This window comes from Macrotis lagotis, chromosome 1 (assembly GCF_037893015.1).
Source record: "Macrotis lagotis isolate mMagLag1 chromosome 1, bilby.v1.9.chrom.fasta, whole genome shotgun sequence".
NCBI lineage: Eukaryota > Metazoa > Chordata > Mammalia > Peramelemorphia > Peramelidae > Macrotis > Macrotis lagotis.
In genome coordinates this window covers 805,909,362-805,933,901 of record NC_133658.1, presented here as the reverse complement: position 1 = coordinate 805,933,901, position 24,540 = coordinate 805,909,362, and the positions used below count along the sequence as shown (strand labels likewise).

The window sequence follows — 24,540 nt, the reverse complement described above, 5'->3', positions numbered from 1 at the left end:
GATTCTGCTGTTTTTTTCTCATGACTGGACTGTGCCATGGGAGTATTAATCTTAGAAATGAGGAATGCTTAGTCCATGGAAGACTCTCTTGGGAGGGAATAAAGAAAGCAAGACCATTTCCTCCACATTTCCAAATGGAGATCATAAATTTATAATCATAATATATTATGATAAATAATAACATTAAAGATTAAACTTAGTCCGCTTGGCTCCAGAGTCCAGATGGAGAACCAATGTTGAGAAATTAAAGAGAATGATATTTCAGTTCAGCATATCATTAATGTTTCATGCATCTTGAATTCTCCCAAAATGAATATGGTTGGCCCAACTAGGATGGGAAATGGTGGGAGGAATAATGAACTCCACTGGAGTACCATAGTGCAGAGTAGTGGACATGGAGTCAGAAGATTCATCTTTGGATGCTCAAATCTGACCTCAGACATTTATAAACTATGTGACCCTGGGCAAGTCACTTAAGCCTGTTTGCCTCATTTTCCTCATTTGTAAAACTGGAAGAAAAACTGGAGAAGGAAATGGAAAGCCACTCTAGTATCTCAGCCAAGAAAACTCCAAATGGGATCACAAAGAATTGGACATGACTGAAAAGACTGAACAGCAATAATACCCTCCCTATGAATAGAGGTCTTCAATCAGAGGCTAGATGATCATATGTGGAAGATTTTGGTGGAGGGATTGATGTATTGACTAGGAAGTTCAGCTACCTTTGAGGTTCCAAACACCTGAGATTTCATACTTTTCTACCTGTCTTGTCTGCCTATATCTATTTGTTGAATTAACCCAGTGGAAAGAAGGTCAGTTTCACTCCCTCAAGTCCTTCTCCATGGCTATGTCATAGTCTGAAGATGCCTTTCCATTCTCAGAAGCTCTGCCAGTGAAGCATAAACTCCAGGAAAAGTTCCAAGGCTGGACCTGATGGTAGCTGCTGTGCCTTTCTTCCAAGATATAGATTAAGCACTGGAGATATGAAGAAAAACAAAAATACTGTTCCTGTCCTCAGGAAGCTCTCCTTCCAATAGGAGAAACAATAGTGCCAACAAGATGTACAGAGTAGAAGAAAAACAATCTCAGAAGAAAGGAACTAGCAGGGAGGAGGAATGCCCAAGTCCCCATGAAAATCTCCTGCAGAAGATGAATTAAGTCTTGAAGAAAGTCAGGCCTTCCAGGAGCTAGGGTCTGAAAGGAAAGAGAGCATTATAGGCTTGAGGAGTGATCAACAACTTTTTCTGGGAGGCCAGAACAGTCCCCAAACACTACAAAGGCTATTTACACCTAATGGGTGGTCCGCACCCCTGAAATCACCAGTCCTTGATGCATTGTTGCAGTAACCCCCCTCAAAAAGCCTTTGGGTTTAGACTTATCTGGCCCCCTTTTCTGGTCGCCTCATTGTGTTCTGCATTCAGTCGACCCTAGGCTTGTTGATGTGATGACAAAGAGTTCTTTTTCTCTCTAAATTGGCTGTGGAGAACAAGCTTCATTAGCCAGCTCTGTCTCAGCACTGTTGTGTCTGCAGTAACCAAGTCCACAGTGGTCGATGACATTTTAATGTAACAATAACAACTCTTTCTTTTTTGGCATTCGTGAGTAATCAGGATTTTAATGTTTTATGATAATTAAATATCATATTTCATATGTGACAATCATTAGAGGCCTATTAATGATTTGAAGCTCACTGGGGTCTTCATTAAGTCCTTAGTATCTAGCTCTGTCTTTCTCTTAGTATTATTGAACTTCAGCACTCCAGTCGGCCCCCTACCTCTTCTGTCTGCAAAGAATCAGCAATCAGACCTATTGGCAGATTATCTTTCTGTGCCTGGGCTTTTATTCTGCAAGTTTGAGGCTTTCTTTTTAAAATCACATTTTATTAACATGTCCTTGGAAAAGATTGTAAATAATCTTCCTGAAATTTATTAATATTCTTGACTTGTGCATATATGGCTTAGTCTATGATTATTGTATTGGTTATTTCATTATGAATTGTTATGTGAGTAAATGCAATAATTCAGTTATTCAATTGAAAACAGCATTGTAAAATGGGTGGATTATTAGTCTTGGAGTCAGGAAGAGTTAGGTAACAAACATTTTGCATGTTCTACATAGCAGCCACTGTGCTTAGTGTCTAGGTTTCACATTCTGCCACATACACTTTGTAGTTTAAATGCTTAATCAATACTTTTTTTTGCATTAATATAATAGGTGGCATGGTGGCTAGAGCACCAGACCTGGAGTCAAGAAGACCCGGGTTCAAAACTGACCTCAGATACCATGTATGTGATCCTGGACAAGTCATTTAACCTGTTTGCCTCAATTTCCTCAAATGTAAAATAAGCTGGACTAGGAAATGGCAAACTGCTCCAGTTTCTTTGCCAAGGAAAACACCAAAGGGTGTCATGAAGAGTGGAACATAAATAAAAGCAACTGAAAATAATAACTCTATCCAGTTTCCTAATAAAAATTGTTTGCAGGTATCATTAGACATCTTGGCAACTAGGTAACCATGAATAAAATCCTGGGCTTAGAGTCAAGAAGATGAATTCAAATCCTACTTTAGACACTTAGCTATGTGACTCTTGACAAATCAGTTTCCCCACTTATAAAATAAGGGAATTGGACTCGGAGGTCTCTAAAATTCTTTCCAGCTTTAAATCTATGATTTTTTTGGTGGGGGGGGAGCAGAAACCGCAAGGTTGTTGTTATTGTTGTTGTTGTCATTGTCATTGTCGCTGTTGTTTTATTTTCAGTTGGTTGACAACACTTGCCCTGCCCCTGAGAGGGAACTGCCAGGCTTCTGTGTAAAAACTATAGAATGAGCCTTTGTAATTAAAATGCCATATGCCTGGTGTTCAGTATTCTCAGCATTCTACTATTCTGCAAGCCATTAACTTGGAAGGAGCACCAGACTGGAAGTTAGGAGACCTGGGTACAGCCTCCACCTTTGTCTGCAGGGATGATTTTGATGGCCTCCAAGGCCCTTTTTGACTTTTCTGTGAAGTGAGAGTTGAACCAGAAGGCCTTTCCTGCCCTGAGAGGCTACAGTTTGGGAAATCCTTCTCATACTTCCATCCCCAAAAGGTGAATCTTTAAATGCTTGATGAGGTTTGCTAAGTAGGTTCTCTGGTCTCCACTGCCCTTCAGAACCCCCTCTCCCTCCTCCTTGCCTTCACGTCCCCATGATTCTTGGCCAGGCCTTCCTGGAAAGAATCCACCCAAATTGCCACAGGCTTTTCTTTTAATATATCTGGGGCACTGCTCTAGGACTCAGATTGTCCATCTGTTTTCTCTCAATCTCACTCCACAAACAGCCCCTCCTTCCTTTCCTAGAGAGTCTGTGTAGAATTTGTTGAATATAGAATGAGATAGAGTAGTGTAAGCCATTCTAAATCTATAGATAGGGGATTTGGATTCAAATTTGGGCTCCAGATAAGACCTTTCACCTTTCTGACCCCATCATTAAAATGGGGATAATACATAGATTTTGCATATAGAAATTTTTTTTGGGGAATATCTTATTCTTTTCTAATAATAATAGTAATGATAGCTAGCACTTTATATAGTGCTTTAAAGTTTGCAGAGCACTGTGCATAAATGATCTCATTTGAGCTTCAGAATTTGGGAGGTAGATATTATTATTTCCCTCATTTTTCAAGTAAGAAAACTGTAATCAAGAAGAGTTAATTCTATTACCCTATACTTCATTTTCCACACCCCTGCCAGGTTCACACAGCTAATAAGAGTCTGAAGTCAAATTTGAACTCAGGTTTTTCCAGATCCAGGACCAGTGCCTTATCTACTGTTCCATTTAGTTTCTTCTTCTTTTCTTTCCTTTTTTCTTTCTTTTTCTTTTTTTGTTTTTTTTGAGACAATCCAGGGTTAAGTGACTTGCCCAAGGTCACACAGAAATCACATGTCTAAGGCTGGATTTGAACTCACATCCTCCTGACTTCAGGGCCAGTGTTCCATCCACTGCACTACCTGACTGTTCCTGTAACATTTAGTTTCTAAAATAGAATGTAAGCTCCCTGTAAGCAAACTTTTCTTTCTTTTCTGTTTTTATTCCTCAGTGTCTAGTACTGTGCTTTTATTTTCTTTTTTTTCCTGAAATATAAATCAGATTTTTTCTTCCAAAATACAATTTACACAGCTTTCAACATTTATGCTTTCAAACAAAATGAACAACAAAAAATTGCACTGATGTGCTAAAATCAAAACAAAAAGTAATATCAATTTTGATCTCAATATTTTAAAAGTATAAAAATTGGAAAATACAATATCAAATTCAAATTTAAACAAGTCATGACCAACAAAAGGTACCTCAAAACTTACAAGTTTAAAGTAATATAGAAACATAATAAATACAGTACATACATTTTCCCTGCCTGCAGGCAAAATATGGGAAATACTGTTATGAAAAAAAAAACATTCTTCACACTTCAGCATCCCATTTCCCAGTCCAACACCTAATTGCAACCAGTGTGCTTCTATGATACAAGCCACAACCTGTGCATAGAACTCATACAAATAGACAATATACTTCCCCCCTCCCTACCCAGAGATACCCAAAGCAAGAAAGAATAGCATGAGTCAGTTTGCATTGTAAAAGACATCAGGGGAAGAAAATGCAGTCAGGCTAACAAATCATTACTGCAAGAGGAGAAAACACCATAGCCAACAATTGTCCTTTTTAAAAATTTCACAGATTAAAACACAAAACATCATAAACCACCCCTACTCCAAAATATTACTACAAAATCTGCTGAAGCACTGGCAAAGTCAAGTCATTTAGCAGCACTGTGTTTAATTAATGCATGTTCAATTTAATTTACTTGAATTAATTATAACAGTTTATATTTCTATAGTACTTACTGTATACCATTTTACAGTTACTTCATTTGATCCTCACAACCCCGGGAAGTAGATTCTATTATTATCCCCATTTTACAGATAAGGAAACTGAGACAAACAGCTAATAAGTGTTTAAGGTCAAATTTGAACTCAGGGCTTCCTGACTTCTAGCCTGGTGATCTATCCATTGCTGCCACAAACTTCCTCAAGGCCTTGTGAAAAATATTAAAGCAAAGGGGAGTCCTTTTTTATGTCTTATGTATTCATATTTTTATATATAAGCTATAAATCAGAAGACGGAGCCAGATTAATCCCAGCTAGCACCTGAGACCCCAGAGCATCATTTTCCCTGGGCTTTGGTTTGCCTATCATCTAATTTCCAGTTGGCCCAATTGTTTTAGCTCTCGATAGGAAATGCTTACCATTGCTTTACAAGTAAACAGGCTCAACACTCAGGATTTCCTCCGTGGTTCTCCTCCACAGCTACCATTTCCTTCCTTTCTCATTCCCTGTTGAATATACTCAACCTGTGTCTAAAACCTCTTGAGAGTAGCATTTTATTACTGCCCCATGTGTGTAAACACAAGTAGTCACCTGGCCTACATTTATCTATTGAGTATAAATCACAGAAGGGACCTTAGAGATCATCTAGTCTGAATGATCTAATTTGACATGTGAAGAAACTCAGGTTAAGTTGTTTCTCCAAGGTCACAGACCTAAGAAATGGCCTCATCTGCACAAGAACTAGAATTTCCTGGTTCCCTTTGCAGTCATCTTTCTGCAATATTCTCTATAAACTCATACATATCTATGCTGCTTTTATTTTGATTAGTGTCTATGATATAATATGTGTAGGGATACCTGTCTACCAAAGTAGATCAGCAAAGGGATTGAGAAGGTTGTCTAGACTACCCTGGGTCCTGACATGGAGGCTCAGCCATCTTCCCTCAACTTTTGGCTGCCACACATATGTAGGTCTCCATATACATAAAAGACAACTTAGTATAGGGGAAGGGAAAAGCAAAGGGAATAAATAAGCATTTATATAGTGCACAACAACCCTGTAAGGGAGGTGCTGTTATTATCACCATTTTTCAGATGAGGAAACTGAGGCAAAAGGAAGTTAAGTGACTTGCCCTGAGTCTTACAATCAGTAAGTGTCTGAGATTGAATTCAAACTCAAGTCTTCTTGACTCCTGTCCTGGCATTATCCACTGTACCATCTTTCAGCACCAAATAGAGAGGTATAGTAGAAACAGTTCCAGATATATAATCATCCATGACCCTGGTTTGATTCTCAACCCAGAAACTTACTAGGTGTAGGTCCATGAATAAGTCATTAAGCATCTCTGAGCCTCCGTTTCTTTATCTTTAAAAATAAAGATAACAAAATACTTATACTTCCTATTTTGCAGAGTGAAGGAAAACACTGAATGATTTTTCAAAAGTTGAAGCATCATGTAAATGTGAGCTATTACCATTATTATTGTTATTTTTCCAGCATGTCCCAAATATCCAAGTGCAGTTCAAATTTATTAAATCTTTTTAACTACATAAATATGCAGATTCATATAAAATATTGTTATTTTTATAAATGTTATTTAATTATATTTTAAAACTTTTTTTTATTTTAAGGTAATAAGCTTAAAGCTTTTAAGCTATTAAAGTTGAAAATGACACTATGATTTTTGGGACTCCCTGCATACATCATCATCTGAATATTTTTCATGGCCTGGAAGTAACTGTCTTCTTGCTTTAGTCAAGCTAGAAGAATTTCAGGTGTGAGTCAGGTAATGAAATATTATCTAAGACTTGACCCAACTGAAGTGAGAGAAATTCCTTAGCAGGTTAGCCCTAGAAAGCATTTGGGGGCTGCAGAGATTCTTGAAAATCCCCAAAGGTGTAGAGTAAGTTCTGGTCTGTGGAGGTGGAGGTATTGTCTACATAGACAAAATCAGAGACCTTGAACTACCAAAGGATCCCTATCCATATACAACTGTATATTCAGGAATACCTTGCCTATTTTAGTGGTTAATCCTAAAAGAGGATAGGTTAATAATGAGAGGCTAAGTCAGATCAGTGACATTCCAGAGAATTCGTTTTTCTTAGCCCTCTGATCTCTGTCTCTGCCCTTGTATAGTTATCGTGATTTCCCCCCATCATGATTTTGATATATTGTGGGTCAGCATAAGAAATTAAATGGGAAAATTTGGGGAGGTTTCTGGAAGTCTCAGACAACATATGAAGACCAGAAAATAACATAGAAAAAATTTAGAAACTTAGAAATGCATAAAACATATTTATAGTATTGCATAATAATAAAATATTTTCTCTTTTAATACTATTAACACTCCATAAAAGAAAAAGAAAAAATTTAGAGAGGGCCAAAACATTTTACATAAATTTGCAATATTGCATGGATTCCATGCCCCTAACCCCCATGATGTGGAAGGGATAACTGTACCACTGAGATACATGATGTCAGGGCAAAGTCATACTAATCAGTACAGTGTTATCCAGGACCTAAATAGCCACAAGTGAACTCTGTGGATCATGGTATATGTATAAGCATCCCTATTTGGGATCCTGAGAAGCACCATGGACCAGGATGCCATTTTCATTTTTACAATGAAAAGTCCTCTCTCTTGTTTCAATCAGATCTTATGGGTGAATTACATCTGGGAGTGTGTGCTCTATAAGAGAGAGGACATTTAAATCCATTCCTAATTTATTCTTTGCTACTAACTATTTAAATCTCTCAAATGATTAGTTTGCCATAACCTTGTAAACAGGATTCATCCTTGCGAATTTGCTAATTGTCATTCCTGATGCAAATATTAGCTTATTCTGTCTTCATGGGCAATAGATATTGTTGAGTTGTCCTTCCTGCTGTCCTTCTCACCCCCTCTCCCCACCTCCTTTAAATTAAAAACTTCTTGAGAATAGAGATCGTGACTTTTGACTTGTACTATAGTGGGTGTCCCATAAATACTGCTGACTGATTGAACAACAGAAAGGTTTCATTCCCTTCAGAATTCTGATTGTCAAATGAAGAGAGTTATGGAATTTGGCAGCACATCCTTATTTTTCTGAGTTCAGGATGCAAGTGTTTATCTAAGACAAAAATGGGCTTTCACCTTTAGACCTGTTAAGAAGTCAAATGTATGACTGTGTTTGGAAAATCTAGGCTAAAATGGTCTCATCTGCTTTTAATCTGAATATTAAATCATAGCCGCCATCCTCTTGTTTATTTTAGCTGCTTAGAGTAGTAGAAAAAACCCTGAACTGGCCTGTGACCGTAAGCATATCTCTTACCCTCTACAAGTGTCAAGTTTCATTTATTCTTTCTGCAAAGTGAATAGGTCATTAATAGTAAGAGAAAAGTAAACTAAAACAATACCAAGATTGCCAAAGATGTCCAAAAATGGGAACAAGCAGTCTTAGTGGTACTATGGAAAGACAGGAACACTAGTACATTGTTGATGCAACTGTGAATTGTGCCAACCAATTTGATCGTATTTGGAATTATGAAAGAAGATGTATTCAACAATGTAATTTTAATAGTATCATGAAAAGGAAGATGAATTATTAATAAATTTAAAAAATAGGGATGACTCTAGGGGAAAAATAATATGACAGAAAAACAACCTATTACAAAGACAGAATGGTTCTTCCATTGTCTGATTCTGTCTTTTAGTTATCTTTACATAATTGTTTTTCTATCTTACTGGGGAGGGTTCACTTTAAAGGAGTGGAAAGAAGTTTACTGTTCCAATCCCATTTCTCCATTCCCCTTTGATCTTAAAGAGAGAACAAAGTAAATTATTTTTTTAAAAAAACAAAAAAAAATGTGTGCCTTATACTGAATTATTCCTAAGATATGTTTGTTCTGAATTCAATGATCTTTGTGTTTTTAAGGATAAGGGCATTTTTTATATAGGGCAAGCTGAAAAAAGCAATCATTGTGTTGAGGGTGTTCCCATGGTGCTGCCTGGTCCTATACAGCAGTGTACGGTGGTAACGGAGGGTCCCAGAATCTCAGCATTGGAAAGGACCCTAGAAACCATCTGGACCAATTTTTATTGGAACAAGAATCCAATATACAGCTCAGACAAGTTGTCCTACAGACTTTGCTTGAAGATCCCTGGTGAGGAGGAACCAATTATATTCCAAGACAATCTGTCTTACTTTCAATCAAGTCTAATTGTTAGGAAGCTTTTTTTCCTTTTATACAATCTACAGTTATCCTTTTCTGCCTTCTCCTCTTTAGTCTTAGTTCTCTCTTCTAAGAGCAAAGAGAACCAATCTAATTTTTTTTCTTATGTTGTTCAAATGTATATGATTCTTTGTAGCTCCATCTGGGGTTTTCTTGGCAAAGATACTGGAATGATTTGCCATTTCCTTCTCCAGCTCATTTTACAGATGAGAAAACGTGCCCAGTGTCACACAACTAGGAAGTATAAGCCTCAGCCAAGCTTTGAAATCATGAAGATAAGTCTTCCTGACTCTTCCTCATGGCAATCTTTCAAATAATCAAAGATGGTTATCACCCAGATTTTTTTTCCCTCCCATTTCCAGTATTTTTATTGGTTTTCATACAGCATGGACTTAAAGCCCTATCTTACTTGTCTTCTATCATGTTGTTCCAATCCAGGCAACTGGACTGTCCTGCTTCCTGAATGCACCCTCAACTTTCCCACTTTCCTCACTCCATTTCATATGTGGAATATCCCACCTATTTTCTTAATGAGTTTCATTATTTAAAACTCAACTCAAAATGTCACCTCTTCCAGGAAGTCTACTGTGATACCGCCTTTTGACAATGATAATCCCTCATGGGCTTCTTGTAGCACTTTGTTTAGACCTCTTACTAATCTGTAAACTCCATGATGGCATGGGTTGTGTTTTACCTTGGCATTTCTTCTAGCTCATAATGTGTTTCTACACATAGTAGGTGCTTCATCATTTACTGCATAAATGAATGTATTATTGACTTGACTGAATAAAAGCTGAAGATGATAAAAAGCTCTCTGTAATACTTCCTGTTTACTTGGTCTGGGTTCCAAACAGTGGCTGGAAGGTGAGAAGTTTAGTGATCCATTATCACTCATCCGAGGCAGCCTGAAGTCTTGTTTGCTTATGTTTGAGGTGCTGTCTATCTCAATTAACAGCTTCTAGGAACTTGGACAGAATCATTGATCCAGCACAGTCTGGTGTCCTCCCAGATCTGTGACTCTCCGCTTTCCTTGTACCCTGAGAAGTCAATTTTGTAGTCTATGCCTCTCAGCCTGGTTTGGGTGGGGGGAACAGAAGTGTATGTCTGTTTGTTTTGATAAATTTCTTAGAACTTTTTGGTTCTGTCCAAACACAACACTGCAGCTTTACAGCCCAATAGTGCCACAAGCTCTGTTTCTGGGACAGCTGGTTTATTTAATTTAATTTTGTTGGTTTTCAGCCAAGTTGGTAGTGTCAATAGTCCCCAAGCCCAGCAGGCAGATTTTCAGTCTGGGGTAAATCATGTGGCACCCATGGAATGGGGGCTTTCTTATAATTTGAAATGTCCATCTCTCTGCCACCAACTCCTAGACTTGCCCATAGAATTTAAAAGAAAATATTTCGGAGGCAGTCTCCCCAGAGACAAGGATCTGGGTAAATTCTGGTTCCCCAAACTAAAGGTATTTGGGTCTGTTCTTTGTAATAACCTTGATAAAAATTCCAATTTCCTTAGGTCTTGATTACACTTTTCTTATACACCACTGTGAAGCAGGAAAATGAGAATTGATAGTTCCCATCTTATGAGGAGGCTAATTTGCCCAGGTTGATACAGGTGATAAGTATATGAACCAGAATTTCAACCCAGGTCTCCAGAATCCAATATCTACCATAACACATTGAATAGAAAAAGGCAGCTTGGGGGACTCAGTGGAGTCAGAAAGACTTGAGTTCAAATCCAGTCTCAAACTCTTACTAGTTGTATGACCCTGAGCAATTCACCAAAGCTTTTAGCCTTGGTTTTCTCATCAGTAAAAGGGGATACCTTGCATTCTAGGATTGTTGTGAGGATCAACTAAGATAATATATATCATCATATTAGAAACTTTAAAGTCCAATATGCTTGCTTGTAATTATTGTTAGACACTTCCCAGGGATGTAATTATATTCCTATTTAGCTTTCAAAATAGCATCTTTATTTAGTCTTTAACATTAGATTTCTGGGTTGTGTTGTAATTATTGAAATTCATATCTTTATGGCACTTTAAAATCGACAGTGTCTTGATTATTGCAAGTTGTGTTCTCATTGCAATTAGAAAACTGAGATTTCAGAGAGCTTAAATAATTTTACCAGAATAATTTAAGTAGTAAAGATCAGAGCCCAGCATCTGAACCCAGACCTTCCTGTTGTTATTCCTATTCCAAGGGCAATGCTTGTACCATTATTAAACTATATAGTGTCTAAGATGCTAGGTGACTTAACTTTTTTCCTTGGCTTTCTCCAAGTTGAGTAAACTACTTTATGGTGTGGGGAGGTCGTGGATTAATACACTGGACTTAAGAAGATCTGAGTTCAAGTTTTGCCACAAACATTTACTCTCTGTGATATCATGGAAATATTACTTTTCCTCTCTCTGCCCTCAAGTTCTCTCATCTGTAAAATAAAGATACTAATACTGATATCTACCTCTCAGAGATTTTGTGAAGACCAAATAAGATCATATATATGTAAATGACTTTGCAAATTTTTTTTAGGTTTTTTTTTTGCAAGGCAAATGGGGTTAAGTGGCTTGCCCAAGGCCACACAGCTAGGTAATTATTAAGTGTCTGAGACAGGATTTGAACCCAGGTACTCCTGACTCCAGGGCCAGTGCTTTATCCACTGTGCCACCTAGCTGCCCCTGACTTTGCAAATGTTAAAGCTCTATATAAATGCTAGTTATTATTGGTATGGGTTTCTTTTTATTTTGTTTTGTTTTTTTGGAAGACAATGGGGTTGTGATTTGGCTGAGGTCACATTGCTAGTAAGTCTCAAGTGTTTGAGACCTAATTAGAACTCAGTTTCTCCTGGTTCCAAGGCCAGTGCTCTTTCCACTGAACCACCTAGCTACTCCTATTATTAGTATCTTTAACTGTCGGACTGAGCAGAGGGTATTAGAGACAGTCTTGAACTTGACTTGTGGAATGCATTTTATAAACCAAAGTGTATTTTTACCTGTCATTCTCCTCCTCATTGAGTAAATACAATACTTTGCAAAACCTGAGAGTGCTCTGTCAACCTGAGCTGTGAGAATGTCCCTTTTTTGTAAATGACATCCCCCATTGGGTTGTTGAGTGGATTTTCCATTGTGTCTGACTATTCATGACCCCATTTGGGGTCTTCTTGACAAAGATAATGGATTCATTTGCCATTTCCTTACAGATGGGAAAACTGAGGCAAACAGAGTTTAGTGACTCACTCATTTGATAGATGAAGAAACAGAAGCAATCAGGGTTAAGTGACTTGCCCAGGGTAACACAGCTAATAAATGACTGAGACAGGATTTGAACTCCTTGGGATCTTCTCCATCTCCCACCTAATGTAGTTTGGTCTGTTGTACTCAGTGCCTTCCAAATAACAGGAATCCATTGCATAGATACAAATTTTTATAGTTTACAATGCTTTCTAATATGTTATCTCATTTTTACTCTCAATATGCAAATAGAAATAAGTAAACGAATGAAAGAATGAAGAACAAATAAATGAATGAGTAAAGGAATGAATAAAAAAAGATAATATGGAGGCAAGGAGAGACTCATTTATTAGTTGGGGAATCATTTGAACTTAATTTAGAAGGCAGCTACAGATTCTAGACTTGTGCAGAATGCATTTTGTAAACCAAAGTGTGTTTTCCCCCATCATCTTCCTCCTCCTCATTGGGCAGATACAAAACCTGAGAGTGCTGTCAACCTGAGTTGTCACAATATAGTTTTGCTTCTCTGCCACATTAGACTGTATTTTCTCTTCCTGCTGAAAATGCCCAAGGTTAGATCAGTGTCCATGACTTGACAGGCCTGTTTGTCTTCTAGATCACCCAGCAAGCCTTCAGAACCCGTCCAGGTTGCGGACTCCACCCCCTCCACTGTCTCACGCCCACACCCCCAACCAGCATCACGCGGCCTCCATCAACTCCCTGAATCGAGGGAACTTCACACCACGCAGCAACCCCAGCCCAGCGCCGACAGACCACTCTCTTTCTGGAGAGCACCCCGTCGGTCCCCCAGAGTCTGCCCATGCGCAGGACAACTGGTTACTCAACAGTAACATCCCCCTGGAAACCAGGTAGGTCTGATACTTCCCTCTTGTGCTGTTCCCCCAAACCTCCCAGAGCCTGAGGCCTGGAGACAGAAGTTCTGCTCCTTAGAGCAGAGGTGCCATTCTGATTGTTTGGGAAACTTGCAGACAAGCTGAATGGAACTAGGGAAATGATGGAAGAGTAGGAAAGTGGAGGGTCTGATATAGGCAACACAGGAAGCCTGGACTACAAGGGACAATAAAAGATGCTGGCCTTCTCACTGACAATGCCATTTGCAGGATAACAGATTGAGAACTGGAAGGGACCTTAGTGGTTATCAAATCTACACTCTCATATTCCCATTAAGGAAAATGAAGTTAAAAGGGATTGAGTTGTCTAGTCAAGGGCTTGCCCTACTAATGGTGAGCATCTCAGCACAAGCTTCAACTTTCTGTCTCATTCCAAGTGCACCCCTCTGACATCAGGCAACACTGCTTCTCAGTGCATTTCTGTTCTATTCTACACACCTGCCCTAAGTGCATTCTAGCAGAGGGAGGGAGAAAGGAGGGAAGAAAGGAAGGAAAGAAGAAAGGAAGAAGATGAAAAAGGAAGGGAAAGAGGGAAGGAAGGGGAAAAAGGAAGAAGAAAGGGAGGGAAGAAAGAGAAAAATGAAAGAAGGAGAGAAAGAAGAAAAGGAGGGAAGGGAAGAAGATAGGAAGGAAAGGAAAGAGAGAAGGGAGAAGAGAATGAAAGAACATAGGAGCAAAAGAAGGGAAGGAATGGCGGGAAAGAGGGAAGAAAAGAAGGAAAGAAAGGAAAATAGATTTATTAAGCACTTAATATGAGCAAGGCACTACGCTAAGCACTTTACACATATTATCTCATTTGATCCTCACAACAACTCTGGAAGGTTGGAGTTATTATCCTATCATTCTCATTTTGCAGACAAAGAAAATGAAGCAGCCACAGATTAGGTGACTTGGGGAGGGGCATACAGCTAGTAAGGTTGTATTTGAACTCAGTTCTTCCTGACTCCGGGTCCAGGTTTCTGATCATTCTACTGCTTAGCTACCATAGAAAGATTTAAAAAAAAAAAAAAACAGGGGCGGGTAAGTGGTGCAGCAGATAGAGCACTGGCCCTGGAGTCAGGAGTACCTGAGTTCAAATCCAGCCTCAGACACTTGGTAATTGCCTAGCTGTGTGGCCTTGGGCAAGCCACTTAACCCCATTGCCTTGCAAAAACAAAAAACCAAAACAACACCAAAAAAAAAAAACCTCACAAAAATTTAAAATTGTAACCAGCTACATAGTTTAAAAGTGTTTTTCTTTCTTTATCTTTGGAAAGAGAGGATCAATAACCTATTTAAGGAAGTGAAATAAATCAATACATCGAAAAGATTTACTCATCTGGCGATGCCTAGCACATAATGATTGTACTTCTGCTAGCTAATGCAAAAAAACATGGCTCCTGTAAGACCTTAATGAGAGGATCAAGGATTGCTGTGTTTTTCTCTCTCACAATAGTTCTTCAGAAGGAATGCCACCCAGAAAACCTGCCTATCAGCCACTTAGTTAATATTGCTTCTGTTATCGTTGTTAGCTGGTTCCCTGCATGCTTCCTCCTTTGCTGTGATCATTAACAGTATTGGATAATTGTGTGTCATTCACGGCCTTACGTAGTCTAATCAAATCTCCATTATTGAAAATGTGTTCATTGAATTACTGCCCACGGCTGTAGCAAGTGATCAAACGTTCCGTGTTCCAGATTTGTCCAGGAGATCGTGAGAACTGTGTGGTTTGTTTTGTTATTAGCTTCTGCCACTCACAGGAAGGAAAACTCCTGGTGAGGAATCATCTCTTCCCATGATCCTCTATGGAAAAAAAAAGCAAGTTTCCATTTGTAGGACTGGACCTATGACATATCCAGATGGTCCACCCTCCTTATTTACAGAGAAATAAACTGAGACTCATCAAGACTCTGACTTGTCCATAGTAACATACATAATAAAGAATAATGGCAGAGGCAAAATTTAAGTGGAAATCTTTATTCTAATCCCTAATCACACTGCCTCTCAAAATTGAGATTCTACCTCTGAAGTTACCTAATCTGTCTGACCTTAGTCAAATTTCTTCACTAAACTGGACCTCAGTTTTCTTATTTGTAAAATGAAGGGTTGGGCTGAATGGCCTCTGAGACACCTTCCAACAATAGACCTAATGTCTGTGAAATGTAGCAGAAAAAACCTTGGCCCAGGAGTCAGGAAAACCTAGGTTCCATGGCCAACATTCTCCCTGGTAAGTTTTATGAGTCAAATCTTTCTGAGAATCAATTTCCTTATTTGTAAAATGGGAATAATGAAAGCAGATGCAACCTACCCCTTAGGAATGCTGTGGAAAGAGGCTTGTAATTGTTAAAGCATCATTTAACTAAATCATACTGTGACCATTCTGGGTCCTATTTTCCTTATCCTTTAAATGGGGAGAATCATCCTCGTACTTTATCACTCACAATGATGTTAGGAGAAAAAAAATGCTTTATAAACAGGCAATTGCTATAGAAATGAAAACCACTGTCATCATTGTCTCCGAGAATATAGGAGAATCTTTCCAGGTGTTTAGCAGACAAGTTCCACAAGACAAGTTGAGAGAATCATTAATAGGCAACTGGTTCCCAAATGGCTTAAGTGGAGTTGAATGCTTTTCTCTTTTCTGGTTTCCAGAATTTGTAAAGTCAAATGGTTAGGGATGGGAATGCACTGTTTCTGTATTTAAGAGAGCATCCGACTAGCATCTGAAGCCCTACCCATCTCCATGACAACAAGGAAGTAAAATACCACCATTACCGCTGCATGGGGACCACAGTCCTAAATCTCTCAGCTGGATAAGTGGATGCTCTGCTTTTCAGAGTCGAGAGTGAGGCATGCATATGCAGATGATGTTCTCATTAGATTCTGCTGCTATGTAAGCACACACAGTAATGCTCTCTTCTAAACATAGAGTGGAGGAGGAAAGAGAATGTGGTTGTTGATTTTGGATGGCCAGGAAAATGTGGGGCCACCAAGGAAGGTAGAAGACAATCCTGTTACTGTGGTCTCTTCCCTGATAAAGCATTGTGGAGGAATTCCAGTCAGATTTGGATGGAAGAGTTGAGTGCCTCATTTATGAGACATGTAAACCTCCTCCCCTCCTTACTCTTCTCCACTCCCATCTCCATCTTTCTCTTTCCTTTTCTCTCTATTTTAACAGACGTTGTAAGTGTAGAAAGAGCATTATATATAGTGTCAGAGGTTTAAATCTTGAATCTCTGATACATAACTTTGGGCATATGAGTTGTTTCCTCTACTAAAAAAATGGGTTGGATTTTATGGATGCTGATATTTCCTCCAGCCCTGTCATTCAGGTGATACTCAATTCCTTCCTGCTGGAGGGATGGGGTACATGCCAATGTCTTTGCTCTCTCAGAATTAGTACATTCTGTCTTTTCTGGGTCTCTGAAGTGAGTTTTATGCTATACTCTTGTCCTGAAAGACTGGTTACTCCATATCTTGTTCTCATTTTGATATTGGTACTGGAATATATCAATTTATTAGCATTAGGCCTGATAGCCCAGAGTACAGCACACTTTCTTAACCATTGTTCAACAGAGGTTATCAGAGGAACAGAATAAACAAAGTGGAGATGAAAAATACAACAGATTGTGTGGAAAGCAACATTATGGGTTTTTTTTTATTTTCCTCTATGTGGTGAGGTAAAGTACGGTATACTGGATTGTATAATTGATGGCATAATTGATATAGAATCAGATGGACTTGTAATGGAGTGCTGGCTCACCTGGCTTTCCTTTTCTCCCTCAACCCTTCTTCATTACTTCCCTCCTGTTTGCCTATGTTTGTCTTAACCTCTCTCCCTTCCTTCTTTTTCCCTTTCTCTCTTCATTCCCTCCTTCCATTCTTCTTCTCTCCCTTTTCTTCATTCCCTCTTCCCTCCTCCCTAAACTTCTTTCCCTTTTTCCTTCTTTTCTCCTCCTTTCCTTCCCTCCTTCCTCCCCTTGGTCTCCCCTTCTATGCCCTCTTCCCTCTTTCTTTTTCTTTCTTTCTTTCTTTCTTTCTTTCTTTATTTATTTATTTATTTCTTCCCTCTTCTGTTATTTCCTTCCTTTTTTCCCTCCTCCCATTCTTCTCTTCTTTTCTCCTCTCATTCTTCCCTTCATTCTCTCCCTTTTTCCTTTTACTTATTATTTCCTCCCTTCCCTTCTTCCTCTTTCCCCTTAACTTCTTCCTCTCTTCTGCCTTCCCTTCTTCCTTTCTTCCCCCTTTACTTCCTTCCATTCTGTCACAAATATTTATTCAACACCTTCATTGTGCAAAGTTTTATGCTAGAGGAGATATTAAAAAAACTTTGAATTGGGACATCTCACCTTCCTTCCCTGAAATCTTTCCAGATCCACAGCTTCCCCTTGCCTCTTGCATTATGTTCATTTCCATGGTAGATGGTCTTGTGAGCAGGAATTATGTTATGTTTCATCTTTGAATCCCTATCATATACAGGGATTGGTGCTTCACATCATTGGTGCTTAATCAATTTTGTTTGTTTAGAACTGAGTCTGAAAAATAGGGATAATATCTGGATTATAGTGAGGAAAGTTCTGCATTAGCCATCAAATGCTTTTTAAATTTGATCTGTCACCACTCCTCCCTTCCTAGGCACAGTAAGAGAATAAACTAAATTCACATTCCTTGATCTCTAGGAGTTAGAACAGAGACGTGCAATGAAAATGATGGGGTTAATGACAAATTATTTAACATCTGTGAACCTCTATTCCCCCCCAAAAAAACTAGGAACAATAATATCCTTAATATCCATAAGATGATTATGACAATTAAAAAAGATAATGTATATAGAGCACTTGGTAAACCTTTAAAGCCCTATTAACATGTCAGCTTTGTTCATAATTTTTTAGTTGTGAATGACTCTTCATGGCCCTATTTGGGGTTTTCTTGGCAAAGATACTGGAGTAGTTTACCATTTCTTTCTTCAATTCATTTTACCGATGAGAAAACTGAAGCAAAAAGGGTTAAGTGACTTGCTCAAGGTCATCCAGGCAGTCAGTGTCAGAGGTTGATTTGAACTGAGGAATGTGAGACTTCCTGAGTCCAGGCCCAGCACTCTATCCATTTTACCCCCTAGCTTCCCATGTCATTTACTGTTTACTAGCATTCCTATAATAGCTTATTATTTACAAAACCCTTGCAGGTCTTTCTTTGTTCTCATTTGAGCCTCAAAGTCAGCCTGGGGGTGAGTCAGGGAAAGGATTACCATTTTCATTTTACCCACATCTACTTCATACAACTGTCCATTGCATTGTGACACATCCTCCCAGTTGTTCCCGAGCCAGCGGATTGAGAGATGACTTCCTCTTGGTTGAAGCTTAAATGAGAATGGCTTTTCATTGCTTTTTAAAGATCTTGGCTTGGTTTTCCTAAGAACTCATGAAAGCTCTTGGGAAGCCAGTCCTTTTCCAAGTGACTTTGCAAATTCATTTCATTTGAGTGTAGAAACATAGATTATGGAAATGAGAAAGATTCTGGTGGAGGACTGAGCATGGTCAAATGGGACAGACATGTAAGGTTACACACATGGGAGGTGGAATATCAGCATTGTCAGGGGCTTTAGGGATGATCTCTCTTACACCCTCCCATTGTATAAATGGAGAAACTGGGGTCCAAACAGGGAAAGTAACTTTCCAAAGAGCACATAGTTAATTAGGATCAGAACCCAATGTATATAACTGATTTTTTTCTGTGTCTAAAACCTAGTTAGCTGAGATAAGAAATCACTTTCAAGTGTTCTTTTTCACTATAGTATATCCAATTCAACAGACATTTAATAAATGCAGTGCTCTGAGGTTTGCAAAGCTATACATATATATATATATATATATATATATATATATGTATGTATGTATATGTTGAAAGATGAGATGGAGTCTTAGAGTTGGATGTGATGAGGGAGTGCATTCTAAGTATGGAAGATCTGAATTCAGATCCTGCCTCAGACACTATAGCTAGGTGCCTTTGGGCAAGTCATTTCACTTCTTTATGCCTCAGTTACTCTCTGTTCAAATGAGAATAATAAAAGCATCTACCTCTCAGAGATGTTGTGAGGATTAAATGAGATAAAAATCATAAACTATTTTATAAATCTTCAAGTGCCATACAAAATACTAGCTAATACTATTACTATAATTACAATTATATTTGAAATTCAATTATGAAGGACCTATCTAATTGAACCACATGCAGCCAAGCTTTGCTCCTGGAGGGGAGATTGAATTTCAAATTCCTCACTCAGCTTCTTGGAAAAGAAAATCTGAAGGCACCATCATCTCACCTTCCTTGAATTGCGCTTTGCCAAACCTGCCTTGGTCTTCCCAGTGAACACCCTGAATCCTACTGCAGAAAGCAAAGAGACTGATACCATCATGTGGTCCATGATGTGCCTCCAGCCGTTACCTGCTGCCCAGGGCTCTTGTTTGAGGCTTTCCTGCTTCTCTGCTACCCCGAGAGTGAACTTTGTGTCTCCTATACCATTTGTATCTTCCTTCCACAGTGGTACAATGTAGTGGTTCTCTAAGCAGGTAGGGCCTCTATAAATGATTGCATTTTTGAATTGAATTTGTGTTCAGGAAACAACAGTGTGCTTGCCAAAAAGTTTTTCTCTGCCAGAATTGCATATCAGTTCAGTGAGCAGAGGAAATTAGGCCTGAAGTCACTGCCCAAATTTTCCCTCTACTTCAATGAAGCAAATAGTGCTTTAAAAAAAAATCATGAGACCCCAAATCCTTTGTATTCTAAGAATTTGTGTTGTTCCTGCTTATTTCCCTGCTCATTGTGGTAGAATAGATGGAGCAGCAGCCTTAGAGATAGGAAGACCTAAATTCAAATCCTGTCTCAACCACCTTATTATGTGGGCATATCTCTTAACCTCTGTACTCCTCAGTTTCCTTATCTGGAAAATGAGAGATTTGGTCTTCTCATCCCTGAAACTTCTTGCCCTATATCGATGCTCCTGTGATCCTTCTCCTTCCTGCACCTCTGCACATTACCAAGGCAAGATTAACAATGACAGCTTGGAAGAATTAAACAACAGCAGAGTCAGAAAGAAATTTACAGTATAGATTATTAGAAGCTGGTATATGGAATGGAAGAAGGGAGATTAGAGATTTGACAGATGAGGGAACTGACACTTTTTTATTTTTATTTTTTCAATTTAATATTTATTTATTCTCATTTGTACAAATAATGTTTTTTATACATTAATAAAATATTCTTGTTTAAGAGTAAACAAAATACCCTCTCCCCCCAAAAAATATAGACTCACTTGAGCAATAAAGTAAAGGGGAGAGAAAAAAATTAAAATTAAAATTAAAATTAAAAAAATAATAGTAATAATTGTAGGTATAGCCAGGTGGCACAGTGGACAAAGCACCAGCCCTGAAGCCAGGAGTACCCGAGCCCATATCTGGCCCTGTACACCCAACAATCACCCAACTGTGTGACATGCAAGCCACCCCAACTCCACTTCCCTGCAAAAACCAAAAAAGGGGAAAAAAAGACCCAAAATATAATAAAATAATAATAATAGCAGGGGCAGCTGGGTGGCAGACAGAGCACTGGCCCTTGAGCCAGGGTCCAAATCCAGCCTCAGACACCCAATGATCATCCTGCTATGCGGCCCCAGGCAGGCTACCCAGCCCCATTTGCCCTGCACCCCCAAATAATAATAATAATAATAATAATAATAATAATAATAATAATAATGAATGTGCTTCAGTCTGTGCTCCAACATTACCAACTTTGTCGCAGGTGGTTCACATTCTTTATGATAAGTCCATCACAAAAGTTACTTCCATATTTTTCCACCATTGCCATTGCTGATCGCAACTCCCTCCTTTCATATTTCTCCACTACTATGTACTATATTTTCTCTTTCCTTTCACTCTGACTCTGCTGTAGGGTAGCTGAGTGGTGCAGCAGACAGAACTCTGGTCCTGGGGCCAAGAAGCCCTAAGCCCCCATACCATCCCTTAGGCCCAGAATCCACCTGGCCCTATGGTCCTGGGCAGGCCATCCAATCCCAGCCCCTTGCAAGAAGTAAAAAAGAAAATGTGTTATATCTGACCACTCTCCCCCTCCATGGTCCATCATCTCCTCCATTCACATCCCCACCCCTTCCCCCTGCCCCCCTCTCCTTCTTACTCCAGATGTCTATACCTCATTGAGTATATATATATATATATATATATATGCTATTTCCTCTCCTAGACACACCTCTGATGACAGCAAAGATTCCCTCATTCCCCCTTGCCTTCCCCCCTTCCATATCATTGCAATAGTTGATTGTAATTAAGAAAAATCTTATTATATGAAATATCTTGGCCTATTCCCCCTCTCCTTTTTCTTTCTCCCATTACATTTCCTTTTTTTTCTATTGACTCCATTTTTACACCATATTTTATCTTCAAATTCAGCTTTCTCCTGTGCTTCATCTATAAAATCTCCTTCTACTGGTTCTGTTAATTGAGAAGGTTCATATGAGTATTATCAGTGCCATTTTTCTATGCAGGTATACATGCAGTTCATCCTCATTAAGTCCCTCATATTTTCCCCTTCTCCTCCAATCTCTGTGCTTCACCTGAGTCCTGTATTTGAAGATCAAACCTTCTGTTCAGCTCTGGCCATTCCAACAAGATCATTTGAAATTCCTCTGGTTCATTGAAAGTCTATCTTTTTCCCTGGAAGAGGACATTCAGTTTTTCTGGGTAGTTAATTCTCGGTTGCATTCTAAGTTGCTTTCTGGTATATTATATTCCAAGCCCTACAAGCTTTTAATGTAGTTGCTACTAAATCCTGTAAGATCCTGACTGCAGCTCCACAGTATTTCAACTGTGTCCTTCTGGCTGCTTGTAATATTTTCTCTTTGACTTGGGAGTTCTGGAACTTGGCTATAATATTCCTGGGGGTTGGTTTTTTGGGATCTCTTTTTGGGGGGGATGGGTGGATTCTCTCCATTTCTATTTTGCCCTCTGCTTTTAGGATATCAGGGCAATTTTCCTGTAGTAATTCTTTGAAAATGATGTCAAGGCTCTTTTCCTGATCATGACTTTCAGGTATTCCAATAATTTTTAAATTATCTTTCCTAAATCTGTTTTCTATATCAGTTGTTATTTCAATGAGATGTTTTACATTTTCTTCTAATTTTTCATTTTTTAGGTTTTGAAGTATTGATTCCTGATTTCTTGTAAATTCAGCAATCTCTCTGAGTTCTATTCTTTGTCTGAAGGATTTGTTTTCCTCAGAGAGCATTCTTATCTCTTTTTCCATCTGGCCAATTTTGCTTTTTACAGCATTCTTCTCCTCAATAACTTTTTTAACTGTTTTATCCGTTTGACCTAAGCTGGTTTTTAGCATGCTATTTTCTTTAGCATTTTTTTGGATTTCCTTGACTAAACTGCTGACTTCATTTTTCATGTTTTTCCTTCATCTCTCTCATTTCTTTTCCCAGTTTTTCTTTTAACTCCCTCATTTAATCTTCAAAGTCTTTTTTGAGCTCTGTCATAGCCTGAGCCCAATTTCTGTTTTTCTTGGAGTCTTTAGATGCAGGAGCTTGTGCTTCCTCATCTTCAGACTGAGTGTTTTGATCCTTCTTGGGTTCACAGGCAAAATATTTCTCAATGGTGTTCCTGTTTTTTCTCTGCTTGCTCATTTTCCCAGCCTAAGCCTGTTTTGGGGGTGCTTCCTGAACTTTTGGGACACTCCCACAAGGATCTTAGTGTGTGCGGCTCTGTCCTCCCTCTTGGTCTGTGAATGACCATAAGCACCCCCCTCTGCCACGGGGCTGAGGTGGGGGGGGCCCTGCTGTTCTACGGGAGAGCCTAGATTGCGATCAGGATCTGAATGTGGTCAGAACCCCAGTGTCCTCTTCCAGGGGCAGAGCTCAGCAGTCTCTCTTCACTCCCCTCCTTAGGTTTAATGGGCTCATGCCCTGGGGGCTCCTGCTTACCCACTCTGCCTGCTTCTGTTTCCTGGATCTGGACTGCCTTGGCCATGCTGCTCACTGTGTGCCATGGGGGCTGGGTTTCATGTGCTCACTCTGGCAGAGGCCCCCCACTGTTCCCCCAAGTTGTGCCCGGTGTTCCCTGGGCATAGGTCAGGAAACTCCCACACACACACATACACTGCTGTGAGCCTGGCTCCCAGCACCCTGGGGCTGCCTCCAGGAGACTGAAGTTTTTTCACTTTGGTGGGCCACCCCTCTGGCAGCTGCCCCTCCAACCCCGGGGAGCAGAGCCTTTCTGCTCTTTTCCAGGTTACCTTGAGTAGGAGAACTGCCTCACTGGGTCCCTCTGTGAGTTCTGTGTCTCGAAAATTTAGTTAGAGTCCTTATTTTATAAATTTTATGAGAGAGAGCCTAAGAGAGGATCTGCTCTTGTTGCCATCTTGGTTCTACCTCCTGGAATTGACACTTACAAAGCCTTTTTGACTTTTTCTGTGTCTCAAAACTAGTTAGCTGAAATGAGAGACCATCTTCAAATGTTTTTTAAACTATATTATATCCATTTAAATTCAACAGATATTTAATAAATGCCTTCCTTGTTCAAGGCCTCTTATTGGGTGCTGGAGACAAAGACAAAAATAAAAGCAAAAATGATCCTTGTCTTTGGGAAGCTTGCATTCTACTCAGAAGTACTGAAAGAGATTTTTTTAGAAAAATACAAAGCATATACAGACTTTATATATATATATATATATATATATACATATATATATATATATACGTATATATGTATATATATATGTACATGTGTGTAACAAGTTTATACATATATTCATACATGTTGGGTGTATATGTGTATAATATATATGTGTGTATGTATGTATATATGTGTACGTATATACTGTGAGGAGGGTGGGGGCTGCTAGGTGGCAAAATGAACAGAGCACCAATCCTGGAGTGAGAAGGAACTGAGTTCAAATCCAACCTGAGACATTTACTAGCTATGTGATCCTAGGTCACTTAACCTTTATTTGCCTCAGTTTTCTCATCTGCAAAAATGACAAGGAGAAGGAAATGACAAGCTACTCCGGAATCTTTGCCAAGAAAACTCCAAATGGGGTCATGAAGAATCAGACATGAATAAAATGACTGAACAACAATATAGTGTTTAAGGTTTGCGATGCTTTGTTTCACTGTATCCTCACTGTTACCCTGGGAGGTAGGAGTTATTATTATCTTCGTTTTACAAGAGAGAAAACTGAAAGATAGGGACTTGTCCAGAGTCTTCCAGCTAGAAAGTGTCTGAGGACAGATTTGAACCTTTGTTTATAGAATGCATGAATGGGAATACTATGAA

General features: G+C 39.0%; 1 protein-coding gene across 7 annotated transcripts in view; it reads left to right on the top strand.

Moving 5' to 3' along the window:
* TENM4 (teneurin transmembrane protein 4) overlaps nucleotides 1-24,540 on the top strand; it is a 1,252,272-nt gene that overhangs the window by 899,066 nt on the left and 328,666 nt on the right. For all 7 annotated transcript variants that reach the window (XM_074216997.1, XM_074217000.1, XM_074216995.1 and 4 more), the window contains one exon: nucleotides 12,922-13,174. In XM_074216997.1, coding sequence (XP_074073098.1) covers nucleotides 12,922-13,174 — 253 coding nt within the window. The remainder of the gene's footprint in view (nucleotides 1-12,921; nucleotides 13,175-24,540) is intronic.